The 22,674-nt window shown below is 40.8% G+C and overlaps 1 protein-coding gene across 1 annotated transcript in view; it reads left to right on the top strand.

Moving 5' to 3' along the window:
- The window catches only part of DMBT1 (deleted in malignant brain tumors 1), a 572,499-nt gene that overhangs the window by 23,290 nt on the left and 526,535 nt on the right, over positions 1–22,674 (top strand). The window contains exons 3-4 of the mRNA XM_033942984.1: positions 1,250–1,567; positions 18,380–18,697. Of these exons, the coding sequence (XP_033798875.1) occupies positions 1,250–1,567; positions 18,380–18,697 (636 nt within the window). The remainder of the gene's footprint in view (positions 1–1,249; positions 1,568–18,379; positions 18,698–22,674) is intronic.

Genomic DNA, 22,674 nt, shown 5'->3' on the forward strand with positions numbered 1-22,674 from the left:
AAACCCGCACTGTCATGGTGGGAGAGAGGATGCAGACTTATCTGAGTGGTGTTGCAGGCACTGACCACTCTTATCCCCCCTCCACCATCTAGTTTGGCCCGGGACCCCACTCTTCATTGGCTGAGTGGTCTGTGTCAGGGCCTCTGCTTCCTTCCATATCTGGGCCATCTTCAATAGATGCTGTGCCTCTCGGGGTGTCGATACCTTATGAGTTTGTTTTTGCAACATAAACAAAAGTCCAAAGGGATAATGCCATTTATATTGGATATTGGCCACCAGACATTTAGTGACCTCCCGGAACACCCACCATATGCAAGTAGAGAAAGCCTCATCCACGGCTAGGCAAATGCTGGGTTGCATCCGGAGAAGCTTTGTCAGCCGAAAGCCCGAGGTGCTAATGCCGCTGTACAGGTCCTTGGTGAGACCACATCTGGAATACTGTGTACAATTTTGGAGGCCACACTACCGGAAGGATGTGCTAAGTTTGGAATCGGTTCAACAATTGGCCACCAAGATGGTCTCAGGGCTTAGGGATGTCCCTTATGAAGAATGACTAGGTAAGTTGCACTTTTACTCTCTCGAGGAACGCAGAGAGAGGGGTGACATGATAGAGATATTCAAATACGTTACTGGCCATATTGAGGTGGAAGAAGATATCTTCTTCCTTACAGGCCCTAGGCCACAAGAGGGTATCCGTTAAAAATCAGGGGTGGGAGATTCCATAGTGACACTAGGAAGTACTTATTCACCGAAAGGGTGGTTGACCGTTGGAATGATCTTCCACCTCAGGTAGTTGAGGCCAGTAACGTGACTGACTTTAAGATCAAATGGGATCAACACGTGGGCTCACTTCAAAGAAGAACTTAGAGGGGAGGGTTATTTGAGTGGGCAGACTTGTTGGGCCGTAAGCCCTTTTCTGCCATCATATTCTATGTTTCTATGAGTTATTGCAGACATGTCCACATACAATTCAACTTTGGCGCCTTCCCCTACAATGTAACCCAATAGCAATAGCCATGTAACCCAATGCAACCGGCAAACAATTCAATGGAAACATACAGGATAATCTTGGAAGAGCCTAGTAGAAAGCTTTTCTAAGCACTCACCCAATAACTAACTCATTTTGTAGTCTGTCAATGCGTCCTAACGTGTTCACTGCAATGATTTCTACCATTTCTTAAATGTAGCACGAGATAAATGTCCAATCCTTTCTTATTTGTACCTCTGCAATCTCCTCCTTTGCTTTTAGGGTCAATGCATCCAATACGATTGGTGAACGGCACAAACAGATGCTCAGGACGCGTTGAGGTTTTCTATAATGGAAGCTGGGGAACAGTTTGTGATGATTACTGGAATATAACTGCTGGCAATGTTGTATGCAGACAGCTGGATTGTGGCGTCGCTACTTCTGCTCCCGGCAATGCCTATTTTGGCCCAGGCACAGGATATATTTTTCTGGATGATGTGAGGTGTACGGAAAGTGAAAGGTACCTGTCACAGTGCAACAACCAGGGGTGGAACAGCCATAATTGCGACCATCATGAAGATGCCAGCGTCATCTGTTCAGGTATCTTTTTCTTTTTCTTATTACATTGCCCCAGGTACATTACATAGATCGTGAGCCCACTGGGACAGACAGGGAAAAATGCTTAAGTACTTGAATAAATTCATGTAAACCGTTCTGAGCTCCCTTGGGAGAATGGTATAGAAAATTGAATAAATAAATAAAGTTAGAGCATATAGATGTCTTCATAGAATTTCAACAATTTCTGAGGTCACAGCTCCTGTCTCTCCACTGGAAAACTATGTCTTGTTTGGAAAACTACTTGCCTTACGAAGGCAACTTTATTCATTTTGTATCTTACGTAAAAGCAGATCTTCCTCGCCCCGACACCAACTACCACCAGATCAGCCCACAGACATAAGCTATCCTTCCCCTCTCTACACGGCATCCTCCACGCAGGTAAACTGGGTAGATCCCTCCTCTCCAAAATCACCAGCCTCTGGAACGATCTCAAAGTCCTGCTGCGGAACCTGAACTCCCTCCAACTATTCCGAAAACAATTGAAAACCTGGCTTTTCTCTAGCATATAATAATCTCTTCTCCTGATTACATCCCCTCTTTTTATGCTTTGTAAACTCTTTCTCTTCTCTCTTCCCATATTTTTTTAAACTTTGTAAACCATGTCGAGCTCCACTTCCGTGGAGAAGATGCGGTATATAAACCTAAGGCTTAGTTTAGTTTAGTTTTTGGTTCCTAAACAGGCTTTGCTTCTCTTCTCATTACTATGGAAGGATAGGTTGAAGCTTCATGACCTCCTGATTCATCAGAAAACCCCCCAGTGTAGGCAATGAAGCACTGCACAAAACCTTTGAGCTGTTAATAGGTCCCCTGAGGCATCTCCGGCTCAGATCATGTTTAAAGAGATACAGTGATTTCTCAAGGGACTTCCTACTTGCAAGGTTGTGGGTCTTGATGAACTTTCTAATGAATTTTATAAAGCCTTTGCCTCTGATTTGACCCCCCTTTTGACATTGATCCTTAATTCCATCAGGGAAGGGGCATCTATGCCACCTTCCATGATGAAGGGTTGAATAGCGGTCATCTCCAAATCGGACAAGGATCATACAGAATATGCCTCTTATAGGCCTATCTCGATACTTAAAAGAGATGTCAAGATCTTGGCGAATGTATTGGCCAATCGCATGTCCTCTGTCCCCCCTACTTTGATCCATCCTGATCAGGTGGGCTCTGTCACAGTGTCAGGCAGTAAAAAATGTATGGAAGACGATTGATTTGATTCATCTTGTGTCCTCTTGGCCTAGGTGAGGAATAAGCATTTGATAGTGTTCACTGGCATTTTTTGGGATAATTTTCTAGAAAATTTTGGGTTTGCATATGAGTTAGGGCCTGTTATGAATCTCCCACTGCTTGTATTCGTATTAACGGGGGAAACTAGGGATTATTTTCCTTGATAAGGGGCACCAGCCAGGGTTGCCCCTTGTCTACATTTATTTGCTCTGGTTATGGAGCCATTTGCTGAGGCAATATGAGCTAACCTAGATATTTAGTAGTTCGGGTAACAGGTACGGAATATAAATTGGCATTATTGTGGAGGATATCCTTTGGTCACTTACTCGCCCCCTGATTTCTATGCCAAATCTCTTGTAGGAGATCTCAACTTTTTCAAGTGACTCAGGTTTTAAAGTCAATTTTGCAAAGATGGTGGGTCTTGTTCTTGGTTTGCCTCAGACTACTTTGACTTCCTTAACATTCTTCTTTTCTATTAGATGGGCTTTCCAATGTTTCTGAGAAAGCAGTTAACCAACAAAGTTGAAAATCTATTCGCAACTAATTATCCTGCTTTGGAATGAAAATTGTGAAGAGGTCTTAAACATTGGGAAGCCACAGAGTTATCTTGGTTTGGTTGAATTGCAACATTACAAATGAATATATTACCTCGCCTGATGTAGCTGTTTCAAGTACTCCTTCAACTTCCTAGAGCTTACCTGACTGGTCTTAAGACTGACTGATCTGTTTTATTTGGCATAATGAACACCCTCAGCTCCCTTGCCAATGCTAGCTCAGCTGATCATGGCAAGAGAATCCCTGATCAGCTGAGCCAGCAGGACTCCCTAAACTGTGGCTTTTGGGAGTCCTGCTGGCTCAGTTGATTGTAGGGAAAATACCCCTGCTATGATCAGCTGAGCCAGCAGTGGCAGAGGACCCCTTGACACCCACATCAACATGGCAGGAGGGCTGCCCACTACCTCCTGTGTAACACCTCCCTCACATCCATTCAGCAGGAAGGCTGTCCACTCCCTCCTGCCGCTGGGTACTGTTGATCCTCCAAAACTCCCACCCTGACATCCCCTGACAACCCAATACTCCCCCGACCCCCCCTGTACTTTTAAAAAAGGACGGCAAGAGGGATGCCCACTCCCTCCTGCTGGCAGGCCTACCCCTTCCAAAATGGTGGGCCTCCCCCTTCCCAGTGCATCCTGGGATGTACTGGGGAGGGGCCTAAGGACTTGATTGGCCCAGATACCTTAGGTCCCTCCTATAGGTTAGGCCTTAGGCACCTGGGCCAATAAGAGCTTTAGGCCTCCTTCCTAGTGCATCCTGGGATGCCCTGGGAGTGGCCTAAGACTCTGATTGGTCTAGATACCAAAGGCCACTCCCATGTTTCATAGCATGGCAAACATAGTATTACAAGCGTGGATAACCTCTTAGGACACTATACTATGATTTAATTGGATTTATTATATTTGATATACCGCTGGCACATGAGTATTAAGCGGTTTACAATAGTAATCCAATAGAAATGATGGATTCTCCCTCTCTGTCCTAGTGGGTCACAATCTAAGTATACAATAGTGGTTATGGAAGAAGTATTTCAATACATGCTAGAGAGATATGAAAAGGAAGAGGAGTACTGTAGATAGAAAAAGACTGGCCAAAGGAAAACGACAAAAGAAAGAAAGCCCAAGAAAAGTCAATTGAAAGGAAAAAGAATTAACAATAAAAGAAACCCCAGTCTAGCTCAGGCAGATTCACAGACCACAATATTCACAGTGAGATCTGAACAGCTCATCTGCCACAGTTACTCTTCTTCTGGCTCGATTGATGAAGAACGCAAGTGAAGACATTATTAGAATCCAGAAAGCAGTTGATTTATCTGACTGGTGCGGTTAGCTTAACATCGGCTGCTGGAGAGAAGAGAGCGCTCAGCCAAATCACATCAGATTCAACCAGCAGTCAAAAACGGAGGCAGTGACACATTCTGGCCCTGTAGCCCAGGTCAAAACCACCAGCAGGAACAGGATTTACCTCCACATGCACCAAGCTGTGCCACACCAAAACCACAACTCCACCAGCAAGCTCCATAGAGGGGAGGTGAAGAGATCCAAACTCCTTACCGTCGCAGCATCAATTCCCCTTGCCTCAAGTGGTGCCCAGATGAGAACAAAGAAAGGCAGGTCTGCCACAGCCAAGCCACAGAGAAGGAGCCTCTGCATCAGGAAGATGTGCCGTCTATCAGCCACGTCGGCCCTCCAAATGTCAGCAAGACCTCCCCATCAAAATGATCTCCAATCAGCGACAAAGACAGCCATCCAGAAAAAAGAGAGTGGAGACAGCAGGTAGGAAGGCCTTGAATCATTAGGTAAGCATGAAGATATTAACAAAATCAGAAGCTTCTGCCTTATCTGTGTTAAAAAGTAGAAATAAAGCAAGGCACAGCTTAAAAAAATTAAATGAGTAAGAAACTAATCAAAAAGCAGGAGAAAAAAAAAAAATGAAAGAGGCACTTTAGCCCACATCCTAATCGGACACCATCTTGTATCTTGTAATACACGTAATATGATAGAACCTAGCATGGTAGACGTAGTATGGCAAATACAGTGTGAAAGATATGACGCAGAGTGAGTGAAAAAAAAGTGACAGTAATGCAAATGGGATAAAGCATTGTTTGACAAAACATAGCATTGTCAGATACAGAATATAGTACATAGTACGGTGGGATCTTGAACAGCAGAGACTATACATTACACCACCAGAGGTGACTTGCTACGGTAGAGCAGTATATGATGGGCAACATCAAGTATGAAAGCACATGACACAGTAGGATGAAGCATATCAGCATTTGAGACTCGCGACATTGGAGGGCCGGTGTCCTTTTTTGTAATGTCCAGGAAATTTGAGTCAGTGTACTCTCATAGAGGGTCAAGGGAAAAGGTGGGTTTTTATTGCCTTCCTAAAGTTCAGTAGATCATCTAATGATCTTTTGTGGGTAGGTACTTTGTTCCAGAGGTGCAGCAGATAGTGCAAATAAATCTTTTCCAGGCAGTCTCAAGGCAGAGGATGAATCCCAAGGGCGCTAAATTGGTTTTCTTCTTGCGAGCAGAATGGTCAATTTGGGGTGTAGAGTAGAAGTTTGGTGGCCATATAGGCCGGTACCATGTCATGGAAGAGTTTGTAGGCCATTACTAGACCTTTGAATGTACGCCATTTGTCAGTTGGCAGGCAGTGGGCAGTGCACAGGGCCATGATGATTGGGTCTCGAATGTGAAGATTCTTCAGGAGTCATATGCGGCATTTTGTATTTGTTGTAGTCAATGGGTGTTTTCTGTAGTGAGCCCATTTAGGAGCATGTTGCAATAGTCCATACAGGAGAGGATGAAGGTATATAGTAGTTGAGCAAAGTCTGGCTCTGAGAAGTATCGTCTGATTTTCCATAACAGCCGGAAGTAGTAGAACGAGGCCAATACTACTTGGGAAATGTGGGTAGAGAGTCACCGTCAAGGATCACCCCTAGGCTGCGTACTTTATCTTTGGCCATCAGGGTGGAAGATTCCCAGGAGATCAATGGGAATGCGAGTTCAGGGTTACCTCCCCATATCCAGATGAGTTTGGTTTTTGCCCAATAACTTCTAATCCCTTGTTTCCTCTGGGAGTGCGAAGTGTTACATTCTCTAGATGGTGTCAGCATAGCTATTGCTAGCAATCAGCATTTTCAGTTGGTATAACTAATGTCAGCAAAGGCCTATGGGAAATTATATCAATCTGACTCTGGGATGTTGAAGCAGATAGATCACATACAGTAAGCATCCAGGCAGACTGTTTCATACAGCCCTAAAGACAGTTTCAAATAGCCCTAATTAAATCATGATTACAAACCAACTTGCAGCTAAGAGGGGCGAAGAGGTGCTAAGAAGATGTGTTAATGTCTGATGCTTAGGATGGACAGCTTAGGATATACAATGGGTCCAGGTGCACAGATAACTAAGATTAATCAGAAACTATTGTCAGAGGCAAACTGGAAATTACATTTGACTTCAGCCTATTCTTCTTCTGTCTAGCACAAGTTTACTACGGATGGGGATGTTTAACTTCTATTGAAGCTCAATAGATTCTGTATTTTAGAATAAGTTTCCAAACTATAAAAGCCCCCTCGCAACATCACCCTTTTCTTCTTGTTCGTCTTGCTCTCTATCTGAAGCTTGGGACATCACCCTCCCCACCCCCCTTTTCTCTCTCTCTCTCTTTCTTTGTGTGTTCTCTCTCATTCACAAGAACACAGAAGCAGTCTCTGTAATTGTAATTGTAACTTTTATGAATCCTACTTTTCTGTAAACCTATTTCTATAATATATTCTTTATGCAATCACCTCTGGTTGTGCTTTTTATTTGCGTCTACTTCCTGGTGAATCTTTGGTGACAGTATTGAACCTGGGACCTGGCGTTTTGTAAGGGTGCCTAACATAACCCCTACAACCTAATATTGTGGGGGCTACCAATCCTTACAGATGGGTCTTGGCAGGGCTTGCCACCTGGGGACAATTTTATGATAATGATGAGTTTGTTTCTTTTGCATCTTTAATGGAGGAGTATCAGCTTCTTCCCACTGATATATATGTATTCACCCAGCTTAATCATTTTCTGTCATAGCCTACCATTCACAACCAAGTATTATAGAAAGATTCATTTTTAAATGATTCCAGCAGTATAAGAGGTCTTATCACCTATTTATATCAATATTTGGCCTCTTGTTCTCCTCCTTACACATTACATAGAGTTAATTGGTGCAGGGGTTGGAGGTTTGCTGAAGATGACTGGATTCAAAAAGCTTTGTTGAAATCTTCCTTGGCTGTTTTCAATAAGGAAAGTGCGATCAAAGTAGTTTACTGCTGGTATCTCATACTGGCTAGATTGCATCATAAGTTCCCCGGTGTTCCCTTTACTTCCTGGCAGGGCTGCTTTGACACTGGGGCTCTGGGACATCTATGGTGGACTTGCTGCAAAGCCTATATATACTGGAGAGCTATATAGAACCTTTTGCAGAGTTAGATCAACTGCCAATGGCATCCTTCTGTTTTCCTCTTTGAAATAAAATCTCCTGGGCTTACCAATACGCAGTCTATATTAGTCCGTCAAGCGTGCCATGATGCTGAATTGAATTTAGCTAAACATTGGAAACAGCATTCTGTGGGTATCCTGGATTACAAAATTGTGGTATATTTGATTGCTGCTTAGAAACGAACACTTTCCAAGTGGGAAGCTATATGGGCCTCTTTTCTGATTGCTCAAACTTCTTGAAGATGGAGATTGCAAAATTTGTTATTACCGACCTTTCTCTTTGTGATCCTGTACACCGCTATTTTTATCTGACTGTTCGTCTCATGCACGAATACAGGATGTCAAGGGCGGTACTTGGAGAGACCTCCCAGGAAAGGGATTTGGGAGTTCTGATCGACAAGTCGATGAAGCCGTCCACGCAATGTGCAGCGGTGGCAAAAAGGGCAAACAAAATGCTAGGAATGATAAAGAAGGGTATCACGAACAGATCAGAGAAGGTTATCATGCCGCTGTACTGGGCCATGGTATGCCCTCACCTGGAGTACTGCGTCCAACACTGGTCGCCGTACATGAAGAAGGACACTGTACTACTCGAAAAGGTCCAGAGAAGAGCGACTAAGATGATTAAGGGGCTGGAGGAGCTGCCGTACAGCGAAAGATTAGAGAAACTGGGCCTCTTCTCCCTCGAACAGAGGAGATTGAGAGGGGACATGATCGAAACATTCAAGGTACTGAAGGGGATAGACTTAGTAGATAAGGACAGGTTGTTCACCCTCTCCAAGGTAGGGAGAACGAGAGGGCACTCTGTAAAGTTGAAAGGGGATAGATTCCATACAAACGTAAGAAAGTTCTTCTTCACCTAGAGAGTGGTGGAAAACTGGAACGCTCTTCCGGAGGCTGTTATAGGGGAAAACACCCTCTAGGGATTCAAGATAAAGTTGGACAAGTTCCTGCTGAACAAGAATGTGCGCTGGTAGGGCTAGTCTTGGTTAGGGCCGCTGTTTGAGCGGACTGCTGGGCATGATGGACCACTGGTCTGACCCAGCAGCGCCAATTCTTATGTTCTTATGGATTATGGAGGAGGTGGGGTAATTTGGTTGTTTGAAAAACTTTAAAAATGGTTAGAAGCATTGTACCAGATTTCTTTCTGCTCTTTGATGTTGCTCTGGTTCAGTATGTTGAGGACTCCTTTGCTTAACCTACTGCTTTCCTTTCTATTATTTCTCTCTATGTCTATACTTGAGCTTCAATAAACGCTTCTAAAAAATAAAAAAATTTAAAAAATCCTGCAAGAGCCGATATTTAAATCAAACCCTGAATGCCGCAGGTAAATGTTGTGAGATTCAATTTTTCACTCATAATAATCTTTTAGACCTAGATTACTGATTACAAACTTAAGAATTTGTAGTTCAGAAGGAAAATGTATATCTGGAGATGTCTGGAGTGCATTTGTGCTCTTCCTGGGTTGTATCATTCTTCACTAACACTTTTTCATTACATCCTAACAGTTTCTCAGAATCTGGAAAAGTGAAGTATTTGAGCTTGATTTAATTTAGGAATTACAGTTCCCCCTCTGTATTCGCAGTTTCAGCAATCGTGACTTTTAGTGTGCTGGCTCCTCCCCCACAATTACAGTACAGTAGGCATTTTGAAAGCACAGACCGTCAACGTTTCTGGCCTCCTCCCCCAACATTTATCATTTTCTCATATATTATTCTCAGTTTTATCATATTCTCAATGGTTTTTAACAGAAAACTGCAAATAACATATGAGAAAGTTGTTCGCGGCTTTTCCTTTTTTTTTTTTTTCTATGAAAGTTTATTAAGATTTTGAAAAATACAAGAGAATATAAAACTGAAACATCAATGAAGTTCACAGTATATCAATGCATGAATCAATCCAAAACACAGAGTTACATCTGTTTGTCTGCTTACATTCAAAACCAATGGAACAGAGAGAATTGATGTGATGTAAGGTTTCAACATTAAACACTGTTGGAAAATGATTGCAAATATGCCTGCAAAGGAGACCAGTGTCTATTGAAAAAGACTGTGGTTCCAAATTTCTTGGCAAGGACCAATTCATATTTATAGCATATAAAACTGATTGCCATCAGTGATGTGAGGAAAGAGAGCTAGTTGACTTCCAATTAGATAGAATGAGCTTAAGCGCTCTAGAGAGAAGAATATCAAGGAGTTTAGTAGGATTTTCACTTAGAACCATTCCTGGAGTGTGAGACTTGAAAATTACTATGGAGAGAGAGATATCAGCTTGGATATAAAAAAATTTTAGTATAATATTCCAAATTTCTTTCCAATATTGTGATACATATGAACAATCATATATCTTACGAAATAATGAGCCAACAGCTCGTCCACAGTTCCAACAATTATTAGACGGAAGGAGGCCTGCCAGTGAGAGCTTATGTGGAGTCCACAGGGCTTTATGGTACAGGAAATACATGGATTGGGACATGTTAGCTGAAGCCAAAGGCCTTGCCATTCTTTTCCAAAATTGTGACCAGCTCTGTTTCCCCAAGGGAGAACCACAATCTTTTCTCCAGATATGTTGCAGGCTCTCTATTGAAGAAATATCGGCAGGTAATAACATCTTATATAGGTTTGAAGCTGCATGTCCTGTCTGTAATAAGACTGTGGCTTGAGTCAAAATAGAAGGGAAATGAGTATGAAAAATTTGTAAAAGATTTTTATGACTAAAGCAATAATGTGGTTGCAGCCATTTGTAGTGGTCTTTAACATTTAATGAATAGCTTTCTCTTAATTTGGAGAAGGGGATCAAGGTTTTCTCAGGAGTTAGAACATCATGAAGCCTGAGAATACCTTTATCTATTGTTTTATAGAAGGAATAACACGGGGATCATGAGTAGAATATCATTTATTTTTGGAGCTATCATCATTTTTATCCTTTCTAGTTGACCCCACTACGAAAGGTTAAGTGGGTGCCAAGAATGAGTTATTGTTTTAATTGATGAAATAAGTTTGTCACTATTAATGGCAATCGTGTCATCTAAAGATTGAGAAAGTTCAATACCCAAGTATTTAAGCTTGGATGGAACCCATATCAAACCATAAGAGGTGACTGAACTAGAATGGGCAAGCATATTTAGGGAAAGGGATTCCATTTTTTGTTGGTTTATTTTATAACTGGAGAAAGTGGAGAACTCCGCAATGGTATTCAGAATTGCTGGAATTGATTTATCAGGATTGGAGACATATAAAAGGACATCATCTGCATAAGCAGATAATATGATGTCCACGGAGTCTACGGTTAGTCCTTGCACATCTGTATTTAATCTTAGTGCTATAAGCAACAGTTCTAAAGCGAGGTTAAACAGGTATAGAGAGGACACCTTTGACATGTGCCTCTTTGCAAACGAAAGAGGAGACAATAAGTTGTTTACTATGATTCTTGCAGATGGGTGAGTGTAAAGGATTTGCATCATTTTAATAAAACTAGACGGGGCACCAAACCATTTAAGGATTAAAAATAGGTATTTCCATTCAGCTCTATCAAATGCCTTCTCCGCATCAAGTGAGAAAGCTAGAGCAGGCGTCGAGAGAGATTGTGCAATAAGAGAGACATGAAAAAAGAGTCATGAATTATTGGCGATTAGCCTACCTGTCATAAATCCTGTTTGGTTAGGATGAATTATCTTATTAATAATGGGTTTAAGACGATTAGAGAGAATTTTGGCAAAGATTTTATAATCGATGTTAAGGAGTGAAATGGGTCTAAAGTTTTGCACCAGTAATGGGTCTCTATAAGGCTTAAATATAACTGTCATAACCGCATCTGTGAATCTGGTAGAGGTTACCATTTTCAGAGAGAGATTTTACTAAAAATTTAGGAGCCAATGCGTTAATTCTGATTTGAAAAGTCTATGAAACTCAATTGGTGTCCCATCCGGGCCAGGGGATTTCCTAATAGGTATTTGGTTTTTAGCCATGAGAAGCTCTTTTTCAGAGATTTCTTTTTCTAAGAAGTTAATATCAGAGGAGTTCCATTTGGGCCCTGAGAGATTGTGAAGAAAATTATGAATATGGGAGTGATCTGCAATCGATTCTGATAATTCAGTGTAGAATTCTGAGAAAACTTTAAGGATATCCTGAAAAGCAGTAACTGTTGTATCATTTTTGTCCTTAATAGCTGTAACATGCAATTTTTATGTTTTCCGTTTAAGATAATTAGCTAGCATTTTACTGGATCTATTATTTTCAGCATAGAATCTTGATTTAGTGACAAAAATTTCTTGTCCTGCTTGAGTTGAAAGTTTTTTTATTGTATTCATATTTTAACTGACAAAGCTTATTGTAAACGAGAGGGTCATTAGAAGCAATATAGTTAGTTTCTTCAAGTTTAATAGAGGTTTCTAGACTCAATATAGTGGATTTATCCGATTTAGTTTTAAATGCTGCCATGGAGATAAGTTCACCTCTCAGAGTTGCTTTAAAGGATTCCCAAAGGGTTGAGGGAGATATATTTGGGCTATTATTAATGGTAAAAAATTATTGGATACATTTTTTAAATATGTGGGACATTGTCTTCTTCAAGAAGAGATGGTTGTAATCTCCATAATGGAGATCGGGGAGAGCTCATACTTTGCCATGCGAGGGAAAGAGAGACTGTGGCATGGTCTGAGATAAGGATTGCTGTGATATTTGATGAAATTACTGATTGTAATAAGGATTGGGAGATAAAGATATTATCTATACGTGAAAAGCAATGGAGAGGGATTGAATGATTGGTATATTCTTGTGCGTCATGATGCTGAAGTCTCCAGGGATCTGTTAAGATTAATTGTTGAATCATAGAGTGAAAAGCAGAAGTGGATCTCTGTTGGGAGAACTTACTTTTAGATTGTCTATCCAAGATGTGATCTACCGGAGTATTAAAATCACCTGCAACAATTAATGGGTGGGGTTGAAGTTCTTGAATCTTACTGATAAGATTAAGAAAAAAATCTGGGGTATCAGAATTGGGTACCTTCTATAATCACAGTTACTCTTTGTAAATATAATTATAATTTGTTGTGGAAATCTCAGACCCAAAAACCCATGAATGGTGATATCACCATAATGAGGTTCAATGAGGGGACCATCATAGATTTTCACCGTCCCCACTACCATCCAAATAAAGATAGTGTGAAAAACAACTAAACAAACAAATAAAAAAATAAAACAAAACTTATCTGTGGACTGGATGGTATGATATCAATGTTGAGCCTCATCAGTGATTGAATAATTCAATCACTGATGAGGCTCAACATTGATATCATACCATCCAGTCCACAGATAAGTTTTGTTTTATTTTTTTATTTGTTTGTTTAGTTGTTTTTCACACTATCTTTATTTGGATGGTAGTGGGGACGGTGAAAATCTATGATGGTCCCCTCATTGAACCTCATTATGGTGATATCACCATTCATGGGTTTTTGGGTCTGAGATTTCCACAACAAATTATAATTATATTTACAAAGAGTAACTGTGATTATAGAAGGTACTGTTTAAATACATTATCACAGGATATTTTATAGATTTCTCTCCATATTACAAGTATGAATCAGAATTGGGAGCATAAATGTTTACTAACAATACGTCAATGTTGTGTATTTTAACATGTGCTAATATCCATCTACTTTCTGGGTCTATAAATTGCTGTATGATTTGGACATTAAGTGATTTATGGAAAAGAATAGAAACTTCACTTTTCCAACCTTTAGAAGGAGAGTCAATGGAGGTTTTGATCCATTTACAAGTTTTGGTGAGGTATGAGGTATCTGGCAAATGAGTTTCTTGTAGCATAATTATACTAGGAACAAGTTTGTTAAGGTAAATTATAACTTTTTTCCTTTTAATAGGGTTTTCAAGACCATTTATATTCCAAGAAATAATATTATTGGGAGAGTTAGCCGAGTTAGTCATAAAGGCTGCTTGATAAGAATTTGCTAAAATTCCAAGTAGTGATATAAATCAGCAGAATGTAAGCACAATATTCGCAGAGAGAGAGCATTGAAGGATGTAGTGTAAATGTGAATCTCATAACAAACAGTATAAGGAACACGAATTCCAACCTATAGGGAGAACTATGCAATGGAGTCATTGGCTGAGAGCATAGAATGGAACACATAAGCCATTCCCTCTAACTGTAGATTATATGTGGTTGAATACATAGGGAAACACAATGGTATTAAGAGAAAGATACATCTTTAATGTGAGAAAGTGAATTCAAAGTGATTGGAAAATAAAAGGTAAAAGAAATGAATAAAATAAGCGATCATGAGAGCAATTATGAACTTCAAAAGAATGAAGTGGGAAAGAGTTTAATTGGGTAGGTATCTCATGGAAAAGAAACACCATATCTAATCCAATTATACAATATCTAGAGAGAAAAATCTGAGAACAGTGGGGAATAGAGTTCTATACCAGCAAGTATTGCCCGCCATAGAAGAGGTCATTAACAGTAATACCATCTATCTGCATAAAGAACATAAGGTTAAAAGGCAAACTTAGCTATGGAGGAAGCAACAGCTCTGCAAGTCACATATAGCACAAATTGGAGATATAAATCATAATAGAAGTTAAGAAACTATAGGAGAGACTTGGCATAGAGATTCAGAAAGGCATTAAATATCAAATAACAGTTAAGATTTATAATTATTATGGAATCTCAATATGATAATAAGGAGAAACTATAGGCTGCAGAGGAGATTTTCAATTGGAAAGGAGGTTAATGAGGCTGGGAAAGCAGTGGAGAAGAAAATTCCATATAAGCAATTATTGTTATCCACATAATAAGTTAATTTCATTAATAACATCCATCAAAAAAAGAACATAAGGTGTAGAGGCAAACTTGGCAGTGAAAGCTGCATCAGTGTGATACATATACTGCAGGTCACATACAGTAAAAAAAAAAAAAAGTGAGATACACATAGTTATAGACATCTAGAGAGTATAGGAGAGGTTGGCACAGAGAATCAGAAAAGTGTTACATATCAAATAACTGGATATTCATATCAATTTAATAATAAAGAGAGAACCACTAGTTGCAGGAGATATGTTCCATAAGAAAGGGAGATTAGTGAAGCTGGTAAAGCAGTGAGAGAGAAAAAAAAAAAGGAAAAAGGATGTTATACCAGGCCAGCTAATAAAGCCATCCACATAAATACCTTGAGCCATCCTTACCAAAATGTGTATTAAATAATGAAGGACTCCCAGAGGAGAAACAATCAAAACTGCAATAGTGGTGTGATAATCACAAAAACGAACAGTTCATCAATTTGTGTAGATGGGATATCAGAATGACCCATGGAGTCAGCTGGCTCCTTAGGTCAGGCAATTCCTCATGCTTCCCATTTTTTGAAAAAGCTTATAAATAATTTTTATAAATAGTTTTTAAATATTAATTAAATAACTTAGCTGTTAGGTATGAAGCAGTCTCATTGTGTATTAGTATCTCCAGCATTGACGCTTGGAGGGGAGCGTTAGTTGAACGCTGAAGCATCTCTCCAAGTGTCGAGATACTAATACACAATGAGACTACTTCATACCTAAAAGCTAAGTTATTTAATTAATATTTTAAAATTATTTATAAGCTTTTTCAAAAAATGGGAAGCATGAGGAATTGCCTGACCTAAGGAGCTAGCTGACTCCATGGATCATTCTGATATCCCATCTATACAAATTGATGAACTGTTCGTTTTTGTGATTATTACACCACTATTGTAGTTTTGATCCACATAAATAGTCATTCTCACCAGCATGTCATCTATCAGCATAGAAAAATTAAGATTCAGAGGCAATCTTGACAGTGAAAGCAGCAGCAGCATGGTACATATACGGCAAGTCTCATACAGCAAAAAAGTGAGATAGACCTAATTATGCATCTGAAGAAAATATAGGAAAGGCCTGGCTTGGAGATTCATAGAGGAGCTTAGGGCTCCTTTTACTAAGCTACGTTAGTGGTTATAGCGTGCACTAGACACTAATGCCTCCATTGAGCTGGCGTTAGTTTTTGATGCGTAGCTCAGGGTTAGCGTGTGCTAAAAACGCTAGCGCACCTTAGTAAAAGGAGCCCTTAGTCTTAAATGAACAGTGAAGAGTCATAATGATCATATGATATGATAGAGAAGATTGTAAACTGCAAAAGGAAATACAAGTCAGATGTAGTCCTGTAAGCACCACCGAAGGAGGAGGCAGCCATTAACTAGGGTCACATCAGCTCAGTGAGAAGGAATAGAGTAGACAAATAGCATAAATTGCTGCTTAGTTAGTCATTTGAGAAGAAAGAGAGAAATATTCAGACCAAGAAAAGCCTGTATAATTTAATCTGCTCTGTAGTGAAAGTTTACTGAAATCTCAGCTAGTGCTGAGGCGGGAAAACCCACTGCCATGCAGAGAGGGGGAGAAGGGGAGAGAGAGAGAGAGAGAGGCTTACAGTCTCACACGCTTGTCAATAAATGAAAGCAAAAGCTAGTTGAAATTAGGCAGTTTTAAGTACATGAGAGGGAAAAATAAGAGTAGGATAATCAAAGAGAGTTTAGCTCAAAGCTAAATTTGAAAGTCTCAGAGGATCAGCAAGTACTCATCTTCAGAGAAGACAGCATGGCGTCTCATATCCACGTGGTGGAGAGCTGCTGAACAGGAGTGCAGGATTGCATAGAGGCATTAAGAAGATGACATTCCTTGTGATTGAATTTGATCGAGGTACTTCTGTAGCTGATCTGGGGAATCAAAGGTACAAGTGGAGTTGTGCAAGATAACGGTCATTCTAGCTGGATACTGAACTCCATAGCATGCCCCAAGGGATTTCAGATAAGCCCTCATTTCCAGAAGTGATTTCCTTTTCCTGGCTGTTGTTTTAGCTAAGTCTGGGACGATGAGAATTCTTTTTCTTGCATACTAGAGGTTGGTAGAATTCTTTGCAGCTGTAAGAGTTTGAGGGAAACAGAGCAATTTAGCCACTATGGGTCTGGGATGAGTCAGACCCTGCTTCAAAAATGAAGGAGTCCAGTGTGCTCTTTCAAACTGTAGTGGGAGACCTGTTGAGATATTTAGAAGTACAGGAAGCTGTTCCATAAGGAATTTAGTGAGATCCAAACCCTCAGAGCTCTCTGCAAGACCAATAATTCTTATATTATTTCTCCTGCTTCTATTGGAGGATTCTTCAATTTCTTGCTCAAGCTGTTTCAGTTTTAGCTGAGTTTGATCTTCAAATTGAGCTGCTGAAAGTGCAGCTGTATCAGCTCTGGTTTCCAGCACATTAATTCTGGTCTGGCAGGTTTGAAGAGAAGTTGTTAGAGAAGTTATATCCTGTTTGAGATCACAGGTTACTTCATAATGTTTTGTGATGAGATCTTTAAGGGATCGAAGTTCCTCCAGGATTAAATCTGATGAGGATGCCATGTGCTTGCCAGCAACTGGTTTTTCAGGAGAAGGAGGATCATGCTTCTGGCATTTTGAGCCTGATGAAGGAGCAGCAGGGAGTTCTGCTTTGGTAGATTTGCTCCCTGACAGGTTCAGTGGCAGGTGTAGTAATTTTGTCAGGAAAAGATTAAGCAGAAAAAGGTGTTCAGTTTGATTTTCTGCAGCTGTAGAGAGGAGAGAAAGCTTTATGCATCCATCTTGGTTCTCAGCTTAGTGGCGTCCCCCTATTCATGGTTTTTCCATATTCGCTGCTTTGATCATCCCCAATCACCGTGAATACGGAGGGGGGACTGTATCTGTCTTTTTAGTGGGTTTTTTTTAGCAGAGGTTGTGGTGAGAATGGATAGTGTAGCTGGTTTTAAGAAAGGTTTGGACAATTTCCTTGAGGAAAAGTCCATAGTCTGTTATTGAGAAAGACATGGGGAAGCCACTGCTTGCTCTGAATCAGTAGCTTGGAATGTTGCTATTCTTTGGGTTTTGGCCAGGTACTAGGGACCTGAATTGGCCACTGTGAGAACGGGATATTGGGCTTGATGGACCACTGGTCTGACCCAGTAAGGTTAATTTTAAGTTCTTATATTCTAAGTGTTTTCCACCCCCACCCATTGTACCTCAGCCATCACAGGGGTCCAGGAGCTAATTTTATTAAATAGGTCAGAAGCTGGAGACAAATCCACTGGAAACAAATACTGAGCATTCTAAGGCTTTATGGTGCTCTTATGGAGTGAGTCACATGGAGCTACCTTGTTTCTCTGTCTCCATCTGCTGATCAATGGACATTTTGCACAGGTTCTGGACTGGTTGCTATGGAAATAGATTTAAGCTTCATCCTGCTTGCTCTTACTGTGGTCCAGCATTCTACTGGCAAACAGTGCAATGAAAACATCTCAGGATGCTCTTCAAAGAGCCTATTAGAAAGATTTGCCAAGCGCTCACCTAATAATTAACTAAATTTGTAGCCTTTCACTGCATCCTAACATGTTCAGTATAATGATTTGTTCCATGTTTAAAATGTAGCCCAGGGAAAATGTTCAAACCTTTCTTATTTGTACCTATTCAATTTCCTCCTTTGCTTTTAGGATCAATCCATCCAATACGATTGGTGAACGGCACACACAGATGCTCAGGACGTGTTGAAGTTTACTATAATGGAAGCTGGGGAACAGTTTGCGATAATTACTGGGATATAAATGATGGTAATGTTGTGTGCAGACAACTGGACTGTGGAGTTGCTATTTCTGCTCCCGGAAATGCCTATTTCGGCCCAGGCAGAGGATATATTCTTTTGGCTGGTGTGACATGTACAGGAAGAGAACAGTACCTGACAAAGTGCAACAGCAGTGGGTGGAACCACCATAACTGTAATCATAAACAAGATGCTGGTGTCATCTGCTCAGGTATCTTTTTCTTTCTATAATTACATAAGAGCTTAGTTAGAAGATATAGATGTCTTTATAGAATTTCAACAATTTCTGTCCTATCTCTCCTCTGGAAAACCGTGTTTTGTTTGGAAAACTACTTGCCTTATGAAGGCAACTTGATTCATTTTGCATCTTACGTAAAAGCAGATCTTTTGGTTCCAAAACAGGCTTTGCTTCTCTTCTCATTACTGTGGAAGGATAGGTTGAAGCTTCCTGATCTCCTGATTCAGCAGAAAACCCCCCACTGAAGGCAATGAAGCACTACACAAAACCATTGAGCTAATGTGCTCATGTTATATTTCACATAGCACCTAGGTAATGCAGGTATTGACAATAGCTTTAAAGAAATATTCTCAAAATGTAATTAGCCATGATTTGATGAAGTCCTGATCATAACTCCATGAGGAGGACAACATAATAACAAATGATGGTAGATAAAGACCTGAATGGTCCATCCAGTCTGCCTTATACACATATTCATAAGGGAAAGTTGAGTCTTGAAACAACTTCATTGGTTACCAATTAAACAGAGAGTACAAAGTTATGACCCTAATCCACCAGGTTCTATATAGATCGGCACCATCTTGGTTTGGTGCATTGTGGGAGATTTATAAACTTGGCAGGAGGTGGAGATCTGAGGGAGCCATGAGACTAATAGCGATTAAGGAAAGAAGTGTACAATATTTATTTTCAAAACCAAGAATGTTTTGTATTGCTGGGGTACATCTATGGAATAATCTACCTGGACATCTAAGATTGTGTACGAATTGTGCTAACTTTAAGAAGTTACTAAAGAAACAACTGTTTGTTGATGCCTACTTGTAATGAGACTAATTTCTTCTTCAGCTGCCTTGATACACTGTAAGATGGGATAAGAGAGATTGTTAGGTTTTTAATTGGAAATTTGATGTATGTTTGCTGCTAGAAACCGCTTAGATATTAATCTGTCTGTAAATGTTTTAAATAAAAATTCATTTCACTTGCTAAGTTCCCCTATAAGATGTCTTCTCCTCCGAGGTTACTCATTTCTTGTTATCCTCCTTTCAGTCTGAACTTGCTTTTTCTTCTGCTGATTTTCTTAAGAACACTTTGGGGTTACCATTTGGTAGAACTTATCTGGGTAGGATCAGTTGTTACCTGGATCAGAAATATAGCCTCAGAGCTAGGGCAGTTGGCGGTGCAGTTTCTATGGTGCTGATTAGGGGCGATATTCAGTCCGCTAACAAGTTAACTGTCTGCAGAAAAGTGTTGGCAGTCAGTGATGGCCAGATGATCCAGATTCCAGAATTGTATATCTGAGCATAAAAATCCTGCAGCAGTACACCAGGGATTCTACTATTGCCCCGGCAGCTATGAATAAGTACCCTGAGGCTGTTAATTTACCTGCTGTATCTCCAGCTCATCTTTCTCTATTAGAGGCTAATCAAGGTTAAAGAGGTGCAGTGGGATTCCAAAGCTCTTCCTACAGGTAAGCCTGTGGGTCCTGATGGACTCTAAAATGAATTTTATGCCCCCCTCCCCCCTTTTGACTCAGACCCTTAATTCCATCAGGGAGGGTCAGTGATGGAGGTGTGGATAGAGGTCATCCCCAGTCCGGACAAGGATCCTACAGAAGGTGCCTCTTATAGGTCTATCTTGATATTTAATAACATAACATAACTTCTAGTACAACAGACACTCCATAAGACTAGCCTTACTGAGTCAGACCAATGATCCATCGAGCCCAGTAGCCCGTTCTCACGGTGGCCAATCCAGACCTGGCAAAAGCCCAAATGATAACAACATTTCATGCTACTGATTCAGGGCAAGCAGTGGCTTCCCCCATGTCTGTCTCAGGAACAGACTATGGACTTTTCCTCCAGGAAACTCTTACCATAACCTCTCTCAATGCGTTCTAGAGCTTAACTATCCTCTGAGAGAAAATATATTTCCTCCTATTGATTTTAAATGTATTTCCTCATAACTTCATCAAGTGTCCCCTAGTTTTTGTAATTTTTGTTGGAGTAAAAAAATCGATCAACTTGTATCCATTCTACTCCACTCAGGATTTTGTAGACTTCAATTATATCTCCACTCAGCCGTCTCTTTTCTAAGCTGAAGTACATAAGAACATAAGATCTCCGGAACATCAAGGTCCATCAAGTCCGGCAATCCGCACACGCGGAGGCCCCGCCAGGTGTACCCTGGCATAGTTTTAGTCCCCATATCACTCTAAGCTTCTCGTAAAGAGAAGTGCATCTAGCTTACTCCAGGTGAGAACATAAGAACATAACAATCATCGCTGCTGGGTCAGACCAGTGGTCCATCGTGCCCAGCAGTCCGCACAAGCGGCGGCCTTTGGTTTAAAGACGAGTGCCATAACCGAGCCTAACTTTACCTGCGTACTTTCTGGTTCAGCAGGAACTTGTCTACCTTTATCTTGAATCCCTGGAGGGTGTTTTATTAGAGAATGACACAGGGAAAAAAAATCTGTCCCCGTCACCGCCCCGTCCCCGTCCCACCATCCTCTGCACCGCCCCGTCACCGCCGTTCCCTTCACCACCCCGTCACGGTCCCCGCAGCATCCATATAAGCCTTAGTACTGTAATATTTAGCTTATTCCTTTCTTATAAATCAAAGTTCCTGCTGCTGAACTAGAGAAAGAGATGTTCAGCTGGCAGGGCTTTGTTTATAAATTTTTATCAACACAACTAATATACTATTTTATCCTAAAGCAAAAAATAAATAAATAAATAGAATTTTTTTTTTCTACCTTTGTTGTCTGGTTTCTGCTTTCTACATCTTCTCATTCAATTCCTTCCATCCACTGTGTGTCTTCTCTCTGCGTCTTCCATTTGCTGTAACTGTGCCTCTCCCTTCACCCCCCCAATTGGTCTAGCACCCATCTTCTTCCCTCCACTCCTCCATAGTCTGGCATCTGTCTTCTTCCCTTCCAGCATCTTCTCCCCACTCTGTCTTCCACATTTCCCTTCAGGGTCTGTTCCTCTCCACCCTCCTTCAATGTCTGTTCTATTCCTTTCCACCACCACCCTTCCCTCCCTCCTTTACCATTTGTCCCTTTCTACCACCCTTCAGCTCCTCTCACGTGGTCTATCTATCTACCTTCCTCCCTCTTATTTTCATGGCATGTTACAATGTAATTTGTGCATGCAACTGGAGCCTGCGAGCTTGGTCCCTGTCCCATCCCCACAAACCATCTCACTTCTGTGCTCCTATAATCCCCATTTCTAATATCTCTCCTATGTATCTGCCATTGCCCCCCCCCCCTGTGTCCATATACCATCCCCATGGCATGTCCCCTATATGTCTCTGTCCCTATGCCCCATGCACATAATTTCCCCTCTTACTGTTACCTTCCTGTGTCCAGATTTCCCCTATCTTCCTCTTCCATACCAGTGTGTCTCTTCTTTTCAACCCCATCTAGCTTCTTTCCCTCTTTCTCCCCCCCCCCTGCTTCCAGCATCTGGCTCACCTGCCTGTCCTCCCCTTTCTTTCCTGTTGTGGGTTTTTCTTTCCCTCTTCATCCCCTTGGCCCAGAATCCTTTTCCCTTTCACTCCCTCCTTCCACTCTGTTACAAACCTTGGTATCATCAGCAAAAAGGCAAAATTTACCTTCTAACTTTTCTGCATTGTCACTCACAAATATATTGAACAGAATCCTTGTAATGAATGTGACTATTATTTTGTAACCTGCCTTAGGTTGAAAGACAGTATATTAAATTTTACTACATTAATAAATACATTTGCAAGACTCCTGCTTTTCTACAATCTAGAGAGTCAATGCAAGTGGTCCTTCTCTGTGCTCCTCCACCTTCACACAGCACATCGAAGGCCAGTTTGAGCAATCTGTTTCTGCAATCCTTCACATTCCCACCAACCATCAGGGTCTAGTGTGAATGGCCCTTCTCTGGGCTATATGAAATTTCAAGCACCAGCTGTACTTTTTTCAAACT

Source organism: Geotrypetes seraphini, chromosome 4 (assembly GCF_902459505.1).
Source record: "Geotrypetes seraphini chromosome 4, aGeoSer1.1, whole genome shotgun sequence".
NCBI classification, from domain to species: domain Eukaryota; kingdom Metazoa; phylum Chordata; class Amphibia; order Gymnophiona; family Dermophiidae; genus Geotrypetes; species Geotrypetes seraphini.